Consider the following 16,066-nt stretch of genomic DNA (forward strand, 5'->3'; position numbering starts at 1 on the left):
TATCAGCTAGCTCCGATGGTTGTTATGAAGACGGGACATGAAAACCCTATTGTCATTGTTGTTTCTCCTTTGGTCGCACTTATGAAGCACCAAGTTAAAGAAACAACCGAAATGGGTATCACGGTGATGCAATTCGGCGTGCACGACGAGATGGATATAATTATCGGTTGTTGCCAGCTTCTTTTTGAAAGCCCGGATGCGTGGCTGCTGAATAAGTGGAGGGACATGTTAGGCTCCGATATTTTTCAAGCCAACGTAATGGGTATCGGCGTGGATGATGTTTACCTAATGTACAAATGGTAAGAGACAGTCTTACTGTATGACTTAGTAATACTTAATGTTGTGATATAAATGAAATGTTGTAAACATAGTGGGTGTTGATGTACGTTCGCTAACTCAGACTTAGTATAATCTCAATGTGTCATTGTAGCGAAATAACTAGCAGTTCGGTCAGGCTGCAAAAGACGCCATTTCAACATACGTCACACACTCCGTTGCTCTGATTGGTCGTAGGTCTATCCAATTGAGTGCAGAGGCATTTTTCGGTTGAGACACGCCCCATAATTATAGCCCAATGGAGCGGTATCAGACTCAAATTCTGACTAGAATTGAGTATGACAACGTCAGGCTAAACATCTACTTTTGCATGTTTGTGAAAAACACAATGGGATGTGTAATAAATGCTACACTAACAGCAATTCACATTTAGCACTTTTGCATGCATTTTTTTTTACCTTTAGGGAGTTTCCAGTGTGTAGCAGTTTCTTCAAAATGAGACCTATGAATAAACAAAAATATTAGCTTTTTAGCAGGGCTAGAATTGAGCAGGGGTAGCTTACTGCCTATGGTTATAGTAAAGTATATTGCATTATACATATTATGACATATTCTGCCAATATATGTTTGTAAGTTAAATACTCTCTACATATTTTTTATTGTAATGTAATGTCAGAGTTCTCGGTCAGATCTGGGTATGTCTGGTCCCCAGGTCCTTGGCATTCTCTGTTTCTCTCGGTGATCTGTGTACCCTACTGCTACAAGGCTTTAGAGCAGAGGAAAAGGAAAGACCACCTTTCAATAAAAACCCTGTTTCTTTCCAAACCAGGGAAAATATATAATTTCATGGGTCCTGGAATTTCCGAAAATATTTAAGGATGGGCCACTTTTTCCCCAGGCCAAATGTGTCTCTATTGCTCAACTGGTAGCACAAACACTTCTCACACATCTAGGACTAGTATCGCCTCATTGTCTACTGTGTATCATATTAGTAGACACTGAATAAAATATAAGAAAAATAGATAAGGGAAACAGAAATGTTTACCTATGCTGTGGAACTGCCATCTTCCTTGTATGCGCTCGGGTAACAGCTGTAAGATTTTCTCAAGGGAAACAGACATTATGCAACATGTTCATATATGATAACTGCATGTCAATCATTGTAATATGAATCATGACGGTGTGCTCACACCAGCAGCGTTTGAGGCGTCAAATTCGAGTCTATCGCGTCTAGTTTGCTGCTTGAACATTTTGAGTTTACTTGCTTCATTCGCGCGTGAAATTCTAGTCATCGAGACATTCACACAGAAATTCGCGTCATGGGAGAGGCTTCTGCGACTCCGCTTGCTTCCTGTAATCACGTTACTACTAGAGCAAGCTCCTGATTGGTTAACGCGGTGCGTTTTTAGCCAAAGTTCAAATTTTTCAACTCGAACTAGACGCGCTACAATGCCAAGCTAAATGCCTCATTCGCGCAGCAAAACCTCCAGACGTGCGTCAATGCGTCTTCACATTGACTTAAAGGAATATTCCATTTTCTTAAAAGAAAAATCCAGATAATTTACTCACCACCATGTCATCCAAAATGTTGATGTCTTTCTTTGTTCAGTCGAGAAGAAATTATGTTTTTTGAAGAAAACATTGCAGGATTTTTCTCATTTTAATGGACTTTAATAGACACCAACAATTAATACTTAACTCAACACTTAACAGTTTTTTTCAACAGAGTTTCAAAGGACTATAAACAATCCCAAATGAGGCATAAGGGTCTTATCTAGCAAAACGATTGTCATTTTTGACAAGAAAAATAAAAAATATGCTCTTTTAAACCACAATGTTTCGTCTAGGTCTGGTCCAGCGCGACCTAACGTAAATGTGTAGTGACGTATAAAACGCACATTTGCGGACCATTGCAAACAATAAACTGACACAAAGACATTAATTAGTATCAGTTGACATACAACAACGTAGGAACAGTCCTCTTTCTCAACACTTGTAAACACTGGGGCGGAGTTTCGCGTTTGTCCTCAGTGACGTCATGACGTATTATGTGGGGTCACGCTGGCGCATTACGACCGGATTAAGACGAGAAGTTGTGCTTTAAAAGTGTATATTTGTTATTTTTATTGTCAAAAATGGCAATCGTTTTGCTTGATAAGACCCTTATGCCTCGTTTGAGATCGTTTATAGTCCTTTGAAAATCCGGTTGAAAAAAACTCAAAGTGTTGAGTTAAGTATTAATTGTTGGTGTCTATTAAAGTCCATTAAAATGAGAAAAATCCTGCAATGTTTTCCTCAAAAAACATAATTTCTTCTCGACTGAACAAAGAAAGACATCAACATTTTTGATGACATGGTGGTGAGTAAATTATCTGGATTTTTCTTTTAAGAAAATGGAATATTCCTTTAACATTGAAATCACTGGCGCTTGACACCTCTACCGTGGCTGGTGTGAACACAGCATAAGAAACTAGTAGTGGATATTAAAATGTGTGTTATATCATTTACATTCATGCATTTAGCAGATGCTTATACCCAAAGTGGCCTAGAACACATTTTGCTTTACATTTTATCATTGCATGTGTTCCAAGGGATTTGAACCCAAGACCTTGCCCAGCTGACCCAATGAGAGTGTAATACGCATTAACATTTACAAAACTGATGAGCATGCGCTTGCGTTTATATGACAATACAACAGCCTAGAATGTTGCAATAGTTTTCCCACAAACAGACACCACACTTGTCTAATACTGGATTTAAATAGGCACCCATACCGTCTTTAAAACAAACTCATGGGGCATGAGGTAAGATGAGGCTAATGCATGACTCAATATGTTCAGCCTACTGTTGGGTGCGGCAAGAAACACCTGTTTTATTAATGTGTTATAATAGCCATGTGTCTTTGAGTGTTTCACAATTCATAATCCATCAAGTGCACATCAATCATCATTGAATGAATGATCTCCTTTCCGATGCTGTTTACATTCCAGAAATGACAGTGTTGAAATGCACTGTACATGTCTGTGTAAGATAATGTGTTTTATCTACATTGCTTACCTCAAAAATGAAGAGAATAGAATCAAGTTCCTCTCGCTGTGACTTGTGACCTAAAAGGAAAAGAACAAAACACAGAGAATATCAGCAAGGGATCACAGAAAGCCACAGGACTGCTATTAATAGCACAACAAACAAGGATTACGCATCTGGTCTGTAGTAAATGGAAACATGGGTTGCTTCAAAACAAGCTCAGGGCATTTTGACAGAAAGACATATGATTATCATCATTGCTTATATTGATGTAAAAAACAATGCACGAAGCAATTTCCTGTCTGTTAGGCATGCAGATTTGTTAGTATCGTTTTTCGTCTGTTTAGATGCAATAGAAGAATTAGGAATTAGAATTGAGGAGCTCAGATGCAAAAGCAGCTAAATGCCACCTCTGTCAAAAATGAGATTATGATATAAACAGAACGCTCTCGGCACGTTCATCAAATACTTTTGCTTCAAATAAGCTTAATCATTCAAGTCATTCAGAAATACAGCTTTATTGGCTAAATCTATTAAGAGTATGATATAAGGAATACAAGAAAACATGTCAGTTTTGCATCAGAATTCTTCAATTCCTAAAGCAACAATTCTTGATCGTAGCTCCTCTTAAAGCTCCCTACCGCATTAACTGGGCCGTCTAAAAAAATAAATAAAAAAAATTTGTGAAGTGCATCTCATAGGATAGCGCGGAGGCGCCTCACACCGCGAGCGTGCACGCGCGCCATACGGCCGAAATGGTCCGTCAACTGTCTGGAGGATAGCCAGTTGATGAAACGCGTGTCCATGAGAACTGTAAGTGTACTTAAGTTTTGGGTTTATTTAAGCCTGTTATTGTATTAGTCTATAGTTCTTGCAAATTTAAAGCAAGTTAGCTGGTGATTTTTGTTGTTTGAGCAACCTGCTAGATAGGTTGCACGTGCCTGTTGATTCAATATAATTGTTGAGGGCTCTTGCTCATGTTATTTATGTGCATTATTTACATGCTACAGTAGTTACACTCCTTTAAGATAATGTAATTTATAGTGGGAAATAATCGGTTTTTACAATCGCGCTATCTATCATCGTTCCCCAGACGTTCTACAAATCTGCTTCAGTTTGTCTTTATTAACCCTTTAGTTTCACTTCATCACGCAGCTATTCCCATTAGAGGTATCTGTTAAGTGTCTGTTGTGTGCATTTTGAGGCAAAACAAAGAGCACACTGATATATTTTGAAATATGTCAGTGCAAGTCGTTTTCAGTTTGGACAGCCCTTACATTAGTCTAGGACTAGTCTAATCCCTGTCCGGGAAACCGCCCCATTATGTTTGTCAACACCCTTGACATAGATGAAGTTCAGATCACATTTTATGACAAATTTCTTCGGAAAACTAAGGGGCTGTTTACACTTGGTATTAAGATGTGTTTTCATCGATCGGATCACAAGTGGACGAGAGAGACACATTACGTTTACACCTGGTATTTAAATCCGTCTCTTTTGTCCACTTTCGACCGCTTCTGTGCTGAATACTATGAGGGGGTGGTCTGTGAGACGGTGGGCGAGTCTCTCTGCTGTCATTCAAACCCGAGCGGGAGTAATTATGAGTTTATATGGACGCAAACTAATATTATGTCGGAGTGCACTGCTTGTTTAGCAAGTAAACATGCTGCACAATGTTTTGTACATGAGTATGTAAGAGCTTTCTTTGAATTTTCAGCGCAATTGATGTAATAGGATCGCACAACTTTCACACGCTTTCAAAACGAAACTACGGAGATCAGCCGCTTAGTTTTATCAATGAAAGGCTAAAAATAGCGCTGTTCACCGAATGTTCACGCCAGAAGTCAAAAAATACGTAAAACTTGTGTTTAATACCTCAGATTAGATAAACGGGCGGAGAGAAGGCGGTCGCTTGTGGCTGTTCGAACGCATTCAACCACATGTGCGTTCCGCAACTCCAAAGCGATCCGATCGAAAGTGGTTTTGACCACATCTGGATGTGGTTGAAAGTGGTCGAAAGTGGACGAGCTCAAAACGCTTTGAACACCGTTTACACCTGGCATTAACATCGTAAGAAATTCCAAAAGGTTCACATACTTTTTTCTAGCCCCTACATATAATATAATTGACTATACACAAATTTACATTTTATATCGGCAGCAGAATCATTGTGACAATTAGTGACCCTGGACCGAAAGACCAGTAATAAGGGTCAATTTTTTGAAATTGAGATTTATACATCATCTGAAAGCTGAATAAATAAACCTTCCATTGATGTATGGTTTGTTAGTATATGACGGTATTTGGCAGAGAAACTATTTAAAAGTCTGAGGGTGCAAAAAAATTATAATTCAGAACATCGCCTTTAAAGTTGTCCAAATAAATTCCTTAGAAACTGAATACACTCACAAAAATAAAGTTTTGATATATTTACTGTAGGAAATTTACTACATACATCTTTCAAGAAAAATCTATAATTTTGACCCATATAATGTATTTTTGGATTTTACTACTTATGACTGGTTTGTGGTCCAAGGTCAATTTCATCTTACTCAACTTTATCTGCTATTATACCGCAACATTCGAGCATTCATAATGGTCAAAAATGCATACTATATTTTAAAACACACAGCCCTTAGGGATCAAATGACAGTTCGAAAGCAGCAAGCAGTTCTTTGAATACTCAATAAGCAACTGTGCAGTGTTCCAAGACATAATGAGCCTGTGTGACTGGGCACGGGTGACTGGAGGCTGCCTTATTTCTGCCATAACAAACCATTTCATGGAAACTTGCTCATTAAAATTCTGACTTCTGGTTAACTCTGTGTTTGCTCTCAGCATACACACGGCCATGCAACAAAAATGATACAGTCATACATTAGGGTATGAAGGTATCGAGACATTCCACAACAACAGATAAGAAATGAGATGAAAATACCAGGTTCTTACCTTTCTGTTTCAGGTTAACCTCAATGGTGACAAAGTTTTCAAAGAACACATAGTAGATGTGTGAGTAATTCTGTTCGAAAAGGTGCCTGAGTTCATTCGGCTCTGCATTTTCTGCAAAAACACAACAATAGATAGATTACTAATTAGTCAGTGAGCTAAAGCTTTTTTCCAAAACAACTTAATGAACAATTAGGGAAAGTCTCTCTGGAAAAACCTCAGGCTAAGTGTCTTGCTCAAAAGCAGAATGGTTCATGAATCAAGTCCTGCTGGATTTGAACCAACAACCCTCTGGTTACCAAGTTGAGCACCAGACTATGCCAGCACCACAGAATGAGCATTTAGCATGATCCCACAAAACGTATTTGACATTTAAGCCACACTTAAAGTACATCAGTGTCACTGCATTAGATAACAAAACATAATATCATAATTTACTATTTAATGAAGAATTATAATTAATATATTAAGATATGCAAAACCCTCTGGTATAAACTAGGGCTGCACGATTTGGGTAATTTTTCCCATTGCGGTTATTGATACTAATATTGCAATGTGCGATTGCGATTATAATAAATGGTATCATGAGTCAACTTGATGGGTTTTAAGGAAAATCCACACACAGTTTAGTGATAATGCTAAAATGTGTATTTGTAAATCTAGAAATGTTTTCGTATTGCCACGTGATGTAGCAACTGCTCAGTGTCAGTAATCCTAAATCCAAAATACCGCCATACAACAGACGTATTTTTAGCTACCAGATCACTGTCAACCTCTTCTGCATCCATCTCCGCTCTGGTATTTCCGCGCTGTGCAAACACAAGTGACGACGCACACCACACACAGGAATGCAACACGTGCACTGCCTTTTTTATTCGTTTTTCTTTCTTTTTTTTAAACAGCAAGGAAAATCATCAAACTGTTATCAGAAAGTTTGTGTTAACAAGTCCACACATTTATTTATTTAATATAATTGCAACATTTTGCTGTCATATAATCGCACAGGCTGACATCACGATTGCGATGCGATTAATTGTGCAGCACTAGTATAAACCGGTATTCTGAATGAGCTGAGGCCAGGATGGAGCAGATTTGAAGCTAAAGTATTTGATAAATGTATAATAATACTATAGGCGGAGTTTCGCGTCTGTGTTTGGGGGGCCCCTACCAGGAAACAAGGGTACTGCAATACTTGATATTTGCGAGAACGTAAGGCTTTGTGGTTTTTACATATGGTTTAAATGAATTAAAACAATTTTAGCCTCAAGTTACTCTTCTACAAAACTACAAATATTAAGATTAGACAACTAAAATATGAATGCTTTTATTTATATTTCATTAATAGCTCTGGTTCTGCCGCCCTCCCCAAACTCAACAAATATTTATATATTTATTTATTTATATTATTAATTATATTTATTTATATAAATTTTATTCTTCTTTTTGTGGTTTTAGGTTTATTTTTACCTACTAATATATATAAAACCAAAAATGCATTTGAAGAGTTTCGTTGCAAAACGAGATAACCACACTGTAAAAAATACTTTGCTGCCTTAAAATTTTTTGTTGAATCAACTCGGATTTACAAGTCATTTCAACTTACTATTATTTATCTTGACTAGAGACGAGTTGTTATAACTAGAGGTGAGTTGTTATAACTTATAAAATTAAGTTGACTTTTCTCAACTATATTTTATAAGTTGTGACAACTCATCTTTGTTGACATGACTTTTGTTGAAATCTGAGTTGATTTAACAAAAAAATTTAAGGCAGCAAAGTATTTTTTTACAGTGCACCGTTTTTATAATTGTTCAGAAATCTCGTTTTTTGGTTGTGCATTCCTATTAATTTCAATTCAACTGCAGTTGGTTTGTTTCGATTTAAACCTTCACAACTTAAAGCAACACTATGTAGTTTTTTAACCTTTAAATAATGTCTCTAAAATTATTTCAGTGATAGAACAACTTTTAACTGGACAAACTGTACTGTTGCTGCCACCTGAGCAGCCTCCTAGCTGCTACAAGCACACTCTGAAAGTGGCGGTGGAGGGTAGGAAACACAGCCCCGCCCCTCCCCCTGCCTGCAGAAGAGTGTCTGATACCAGGCACTGTTGCGCTTTTCAATCACATGGGGGAGCTGTAAGTCATTTTTACATGGAAACTACATAGTGTTGCTTTAACAAATACAGCTAAGTAGCACCATAAAACAAAATAATAACATGATAACATAATAATAAACATGTTTTGACAAAAATGTTAAAAAAATTGATTTATCTCGTTTTGCAACGAAACTCTTCATTTATTCATCCTCCGGCTCATCAGTAATTTTTGCATTAGTGCACTCTTGGCTCTTTAGACATAAAATTAAATGTTTTCTCATTTTTAAATCACTTTAGATAGATGTGTCTGCTAAACGAAAAATGTAAATATGTTCTGTTAGCCATAACAGGTTAGTGTGGCCATGAGTGTGACGCATTTTCAAAGAGTCACTAATTACATTTTACAATGACAGAAATGCATTCAGGGTGAGAGCAAACAGGGTATCAACCCCATCCCCTTCATCAGCACTGTGGCACAGAATGCCTCGTAAATCTACTAAATGAAAAATAAATACTGACACTTCTATTATAATTATTTTTTTATCAACAACACACAAATAAATTACTTGTTTAAAGGTGTTTTTAAGCCAACTATTAAAGGAGCAAGAGGTTTATACAAACAGGTGTATTTATTAAATTTCACTAAATATTATACAGGGCACACATGTGAGTCAGTTTTTTTTTACCTATGGAAACATTTATGTAAGTCAATATTTGGGCATAAGCTCAGATCTGGCCAAAACTCGATCCAGCAGCACTCATCATCTCCAGCCCTGATCAAACGTTCCCATGGTGTCTAGTGACATTAGTCAAGTGGCTGTACCAAGTATGTTACCAGAGCTGTGAGCCTGTAGTATGCGAGCCAACACTGAGCTTGATAAAAGACCTGTTTCAGATAAACACTGATAAACATTTGGGCCAAGGGTAACATTTGTCACGAGAGAGATGGTATAAGCAGCGGAGGAGTTCTGCTTGTTCAACAGGTACCTCTGCCCTTCATCATAGACTAACTGGCTGTATCTCTATAAACAGTCAAAACTCAAAACGAGGAAAAAATTGGCTGAATATACAGTGCACACTGTAAAAAGTGTTTCTGTGCCTTAGTAGATTTTAAAAAAATAAATTGAGTAAACTGTATTAAAAAAAATTTAATTCTTGTTTTTTTAATCAAAATATGAGTTAAAATAAAATAAAAATTGGAATAAATTGATTAATTCTAAATGAGCACATTATTGAGTAAATTCAACTTAATTTTATTATCTATAATCGATTTAAATTTGTAAGAAAGAAATTAACTTATTAATTTTGTGTTAAAACTACATGAATTATTTGACTAAACACAACTAACTAGGCAGTGGACTTGCAGTTCCCAGCATGCTTTGCATGGGACTGCATTTGGAGAGTGAAATTTGAATTGAAACTTTTTTTGTTTTGTTTTTAACTAAAAAGAAAGACTTGTTAGTGTTTAGTGTTCATTTATCTTCGATATTTGGAAGAGTTTCTGTTTCTTCTTTGAGTTTTGTAGTTACCATTGTTCAGAAGACTGGTGCTTGTGCATAGACTGCATACTGAAGTATGTCGAGCTTTACAGCTGCCCAAAACGAAACTGAGTGGGTGTGTTGTTTGAATAAACGTTTCTAGCCCTCATCTGACGGCATAAAAAACAACAACTAACCATAAATATGCTACCTGTACCAAGAAAAGAAGGTTTATCTAACTGAGTAATACTAGCACAATTAGTTAACTCAACTCAATTTTATTGCATTCATATTAAGTAATGTTAGTGTGTTCAATATACTTAAAAAAGGTTGAAAGTTGACTCAACCTAAAACTTCCCATGCAGTCACTTGCCTCACTTTTTATAAGTTAGATCTAGGTATTACTTTTTACAGTGCAGGGAAGAGAACGGGCAGATGGACGGTGCTTACATTGGCTGTCAGAAATATTTGTGACATAAAATAGGAAACTCAAATAGAACACTGCTTGTGCTTGATGGGTAAATGAAAAGTATTAAGATAATGGCCCGCCCCGCATCTTTAAAAATAAACTTAAAACCACAAAAAGAAGAATAAAATAAAAGCTCTTAAATCAGTTACAGGGAATTGATTTCTAACTGTTCAAAGATGCATTACTAGTCTCAGACTGGGGCCAATATACAACTGGGTGATTCTCGCGAAATTAGACTTATGAGGTGTCATGAAACATTTTGATAAAAAAAGTAAATGCAAAGTATCAAAATAAGAAGCATACAGTTACAAACATCTCTTCACATACTATTTTGCACATGATTTCAAATGACATCATACAAACCAATTTTGTTGTTTTTTCCACATTAAAGGAGAAAATTTTCATTACCGCAACGTGTCAATAACTGGATTTGGGTTCTTTGACATGGAAATATTTATAATTAAAAAATCTACAAAATAAAAATCTTCAGTGCATGTAATACTATAAACATTTACAGTAAAGAAACATGGTATTTAGTGATCATTGGAAATGTAGTGACAATAGGAAGGAATATAAACGAGAAAATTTTTCTCATCCTCCGCAACAATTTTCAATCATTGTTTAAGCCCTCAATAAACTAACATTTAAAAAAAAATAGTTGGAAGGGACATAATTGACTGTGACACTCAAGATGGCTACCAGGTAAGTAGTTCTTATTTTTTCTCTTCAGATAAAAGGAGAAATTTTCTTTGTCATAGTACCTAGACAACTTTTTCGTTCTCATTACCGAAACATGAGTTTGTAAATGCATATATTTAATGTAATATCATGTTGCGGTAATGATAATTTTTGATAATAATAATCTAAAAAATAATAATTCTATAGGAAATATTTTTTAAATCCTCTACAAATAATGGTTATAGTAAGTTCAAACCTTTATCTTATATGTGCAAAACAAATCTGATTGATGCTAGACACTTTCTAAGTCTGGGTTTCGTGAGAATCAACCAAGTGTGTTTGTCATACTTCCTCTGAGGTATTCAAGAAAATATATGGCTTGTATTCCTCCAACAAAACATTAAAATGACATGTTTTTAATAATTCACAAAAACAGCAGGTGCAGTATGGCTAATTCTGCTAAGTTTATTACTTAGGTTTGTTAATATGCTAACAAAGTGATGCTTGTCTAAGTCAAATTTACAAATTCAACTTAAAATGTAATTTACAAAGACACACATCTCTATTGCTAATGCCTAAAGACTATTTCGATCTGAACCTCAGTTAAAATCTGGGCTATCTCATAAATTACGACAAAGGATGTAGGAATCCCCTGAGAACCAATTTAATAATTGACTTCACAGAAAATATTACCATTAAACACATCAGCATTTCTCAAGTGTAACATACTAAAGATGGAGATAGACTACAACAGGAATGCTAGTGTAGTAATGTAGGCCTTCATCCTACCAAGTTTGAACTCAAAACATTTAGGGGAGGGGGGGTTCTAAGGTTTAAATGTGTTTATGGGGTACACTGTATTGTAACGTGTTTATGCTTCGTTTAAAAAAACATTATTTTTCATTTCATTTACATTTTACCTTAATTCTGCACCACTGTTTCCATGCCCATAAAAACAGTCTGTTTAGTACCTGGGTCTATGAAGTCCCTCCATCAGAAATACTCAATATGCTCAGATTGGTTAGTTGTCCCAGTGTGTTGTTTCAAAAAAGCCCCCTTAGCGGTTTGTTCCCATTGGCAAATTTTATGTTATTTTGGGGTTTGTGATGTCACTTACCCAGGAAGAGGCTTAGGGCGCACTCACACTATCCAAACCGAACCATGCCCCAGCGTGACTGACCCCTCTCAATACTCCCCCAGAAGCACGCACTTACACTGTACTTTTATCGATCCGAGCCCGGGCGCGCTTTTGTCATTAAGATGCGATTGTTTTGAACAAAACATGAAGTATCGTAATGTCAAGTCTGTGTTTTTAATTTATAAATTAAAATATAAATGATATATAAATATAAAAATGTATATACACATGTAAATATTTCTTAAATGTATACATGTGTGTGAATTTATATATACATAATTATTATACACAGTATACACACATTTATGATGTAAAGAAAAACTTTTATTCTGCAAACGATTAGTTGCAATTAGTTGTTATGCCGCCCTACTTCCTCAAGTGAACCGCGCTTCAGCACACCTCTGCAAGCCAGCCAGGGCGCGCGGTATACAGCGATCACACTAGTCAAACGAACCAGGCTTTGGGGGTCAAATGAGCTGGGCGTGGTTTGGTTTGGATGGTGTGAGTTCACCCTTAAGGGCTGGTTATACTCGCGCTTTGGTCCGCAACGCAAGCCTCCGCGGATCGCGCGCGCGTCTCACCAAACGGACGAGGCGTTTATAGTTAACGCGCTCGCAGTTGCACTGTTTTTTTAACCACCAGGCGGCGACGCGAGCAATAAAGTCAAAAACAAACACAAAGAAGAGGATAGAAGAAGTCGTCTGCTGGAACAACCCTAGTGCTTTTAACATTAGAGTTTGATATATATAAATATGAGAACATGAATAAAACAACAATCTTTTAAATATGTCTTTATTAAACATTATCATTTCATTAACGTTTTTACTAAACAAACAGTACAGACATTTTAAGGTTTATATTTTATTCCTCATCCAGTGGTTCATTCAATACAAATATAAGCCAAACATTCTGATTCATGTAAAATAATTCGTGTTTTAAACTGCAAAGTTTCCATACTTTACTTCCAGAGTGTCAGATAAATATATACATTGTTTTGCTTGGATTTATCAAAGAGATACGTCACAGGCTTGCCTGCTCGGGCAGAATCGCCTCGAGTTCGGTCATTTTCGGATGCGGAGCCGCGCGGAAAGTTACAAAAAATGCCGTGCACAGCGCCACGCGAAATGCGGTCTCGCGCACCCAACGCGCGCGACCGCCCACTCCGCGTTGACGTCATTTTTGCCGCGCGCACCAACGCGCTCTTGCGGACGCGGCGACTATAAACTAGGCTTTAGTTAGAGGAAATCCAGCTATTCACTGTAGTTTTTTAGAAGTGATTTCTGTTAAAAGAAATATCCCCCTAACTTTGCAGATGTTGTTTATGCTCAAACAGCAATGTTACACACTAGAATCAACTTCACCTTTAAATTCATGCATTGGCAGACGCTTTTATCCAAAGCGATTTAATGCATTACAAGCTAAACATTTTATCATTATGTGTGCTCCTAGATTCGAACCCATAACCTTTGCACTGCTAAAACAATGCACATTATATACTGCATACTAAATAATAAACTTTATGTTGTTATATCAAAAGCAATTGTATGAAACGGTTGTAGTTAAAAATGCATATTAATTATATCTTGTTCTTAAGTCAAATTTCAAAAGTCTGCTATTTTTCCCACCTTTCCCACTTCTGCACGCCCAACAAGTTTTTTTTCTCGAACTAGATAAGTGAATTGGCTTTTATGTGAACAATGAGTCTATCATCATACAAAGCACAGTGACCAACTGCAACGAAATGCACCATGGCTACGCAACTTTAAATAGACTTACAATTATGCACTCTTCAAATAAGAAGTGTTATGAGTTTCCCTAACTATTAATGCATACAACTTCACCTGCTACCCTAGACAGAGCTGTACCCTACAGTGCCAGTTCAACTTTTTCTTGCAGATTCCTTGGCTTACAGTGTTGGGTTTCAAAACAACCATCAAAGTAGAGCAACACAATAGTACCAGGAAGCCAGTAAATGGTCGCACAGAACACTACAGGAAAAGGGGTCATGATTAATCACTAACTGCAGAAGCCAACATTTCAAATGACACTTTCAATTCACACCAAAGACAAAAGCAACTGCACATTTACTGAGTGAAATCAGAGGTGTTACATAAAATGTTTTTGTCCAACATTAACCGGGAAGTCTGTGGAGCCTGAGTCAAGAAACAATCCTAAGACGCAATGCTTGTGACTTCCTATACTAATCCCAGAGGAAGCGCTGAGTTTATTTCTGGTATTCAGTTATGTTACACCCAGTCCTGGAGAATCAAATCTTTAAATGCTGTCCCCACCCAAACAAAAGGCTCAAATTAATCTTTAGTCACTTAAAGACCTGTATTTCCCCTTGTATTGCATAAATCCATCTGTGGCTGGCTAGGTATGACACATCATACATTACATGATTCAACTGATCATACTCCTTGTTGACATTGAGACACCCCCCCCACCCCCCAAAAAACGGCACCCAATTAAATAAATACTTTATAAACTTCAAGAAAAGATATCCAGGCAATCACTTGCACACAGAACAACCATCAATTAATCAAACTTATAAATATATCTGGACTTCATGCAAATGTTTAATGTCAATGCACTACGTTTGTAAACTGTCAAATCTATTTAGCATAACATTGAAATCTAAAGAGTTCCCATCGTAAAGGCTTTGGGGTAAAACCAATGCATGTCATAACATGACACCCACTGCGAAGACACAAACACCAAGACATGCAAGACACGGGACCCTGTAAAATCATTGCATGTTTGCCATAGTTTGCAGAACAACTCTTAAATAATTATTAGTATGCTAGAAAGCAACAAAATAATTTGACACCCCACGACTGCTGCAATCTCATATATCCATATCTAGCATGCTAGCTTAACACAAGTTAGCACTAACCCAATGAAATGAATTTCTCACCAATAACGATTCTCAGGTGTTTCAATCTTGTCAGCACGTCCTTTTTAGGGTCCAGCACTTTCTGCGTCGATTTCTTGACATCTCCATGAGGTTTTTTAGAGAACATCCCGAGATGTTTTGAAGAGCTAATGTTAATCTTCAGTTAATTCCCTCAGTCATGGACGGCTCTGACAGATTCAAGGAGCGGAAGGTGTTATGGGTCGTGAGGAAACGTGATAAATTAGTGGCGAGGGGTGCATTTTTGCAGAGGTGGTCAGACAAAAGAAAAACTGCAGCCAGCCCTCCTCTAAGAACTACACACCTCTCTGAAGATCTAAAAACATGGCGGAGGACGCGACATGAGAAAACACCTTAATCGATGCCAGAGACATTCAACGCTCACACGTCATATGAGACCAATCACTGTAAGGAATTGTGCACTATATCATATATCATTTTTTATTTATGTTTGTACTATATAATGTACATGGGAAAATATCTTACTATTTCTCAATAAATTGGAAGTAGTAAAAACAAGAAAAACTCGACTTTAATAGGAATACAACATAATACATGTAATAGACCTAATGATTTATTCCATAATAAAATAATAATAATAATACATTTGAAATGTTTTATATAATGTAGTACAATAATAGGTTAAAATAATATGAAATTCCACCATTAATTATTTCATTATTAAATTTGTATTTACAGGCCAATTATATTAAGGGCTTTTATTTCTAAAAATTATGTTGCTGTCGTATGTAATAAGACGAGGTTCGAAATATATACATGCGAAATACTTTTATTTAATATTAAAAATGTTTGAAGAACCTGACAAAAGAGTGTTTAAAAAATGTTTTAAAATGTATGGTACAGCAAATATTTTACTTTTATTCAACAGCAGCAGACATTTTTGTAATATTTGAATGGATCAACAATAACTATAAGCATGTGATTAAAATTAAATCAAAATATAACTAAATATTTAAACTATAATTAAATATGTTTTCTCAGTGCCTCAAAGAGAATAACAGAATCATTTCACACTTTCGAC

The 16,066-nt window shown here is 36.4% G+C and overlaps 1 protein-coding gene across 12 annotated transcripts in view; it reads right to left on the reverse strand.

Moving 5' to 3' along the window:
• Positions 1–15,387, reverse strand: part of ralgapa1 (Ral GTPase activating protein catalytic subunit alpha 1) — an 86,894-nt gene extending 71,507 nt beyond the window's left edge. For 3 of the 12 annotated variants that reach the window (XR_012370390.1, XR_012370389.1, XM_073869199.1), the window contains exons 1-5: positions 15,028–15,386; positions 6,253–6,363; positions 3,334–3,383; positions 1,322–1,379; positions 735–778 (exon numbers count right to left, since the gene is read on the reverse strand). Coding sequence is in view for 10 of the 12 variants with exons in the window: in XM_073869199.1 (XP_073725300.1) it covers positions 735–778; positions 1,322–1,379; positions 3,334–3,383; positions 6,253–6,363; positions 15,028–15,133 (369 nt within the window). In the remaining 2 variants the exon portion in view is untranslated. Of the gene's footprint in view, positions 1–734; positions 779–1,321; positions 1,380–3,333; positions 3,384–6,252; positions 6,364–15,027 lie in introns of all 12 variants that reach the window. The other 9 variants (XM_073869198.1, XM_073869200.1, XM_073869197.1 and 6 more) reach the window with 5 other exon arrangements.
• Positions 15,388–16,066: the final 679 nt, after the last annotated feature.

This window comes from Misgurnus anguillicaudatus, chromosome 7, assembly GCF_027580225.2.
Source record: "Misgurnus anguillicaudatus chromosome 7, ASM2758022v2, whole genome shotgun sequence".
Lineage (NCBI taxonomy): Eukaryota > Metazoa > Chordata > Actinopteri > Cypriniformes > Cobitidae > Misgurnus > Misgurnus anguillicaudatus.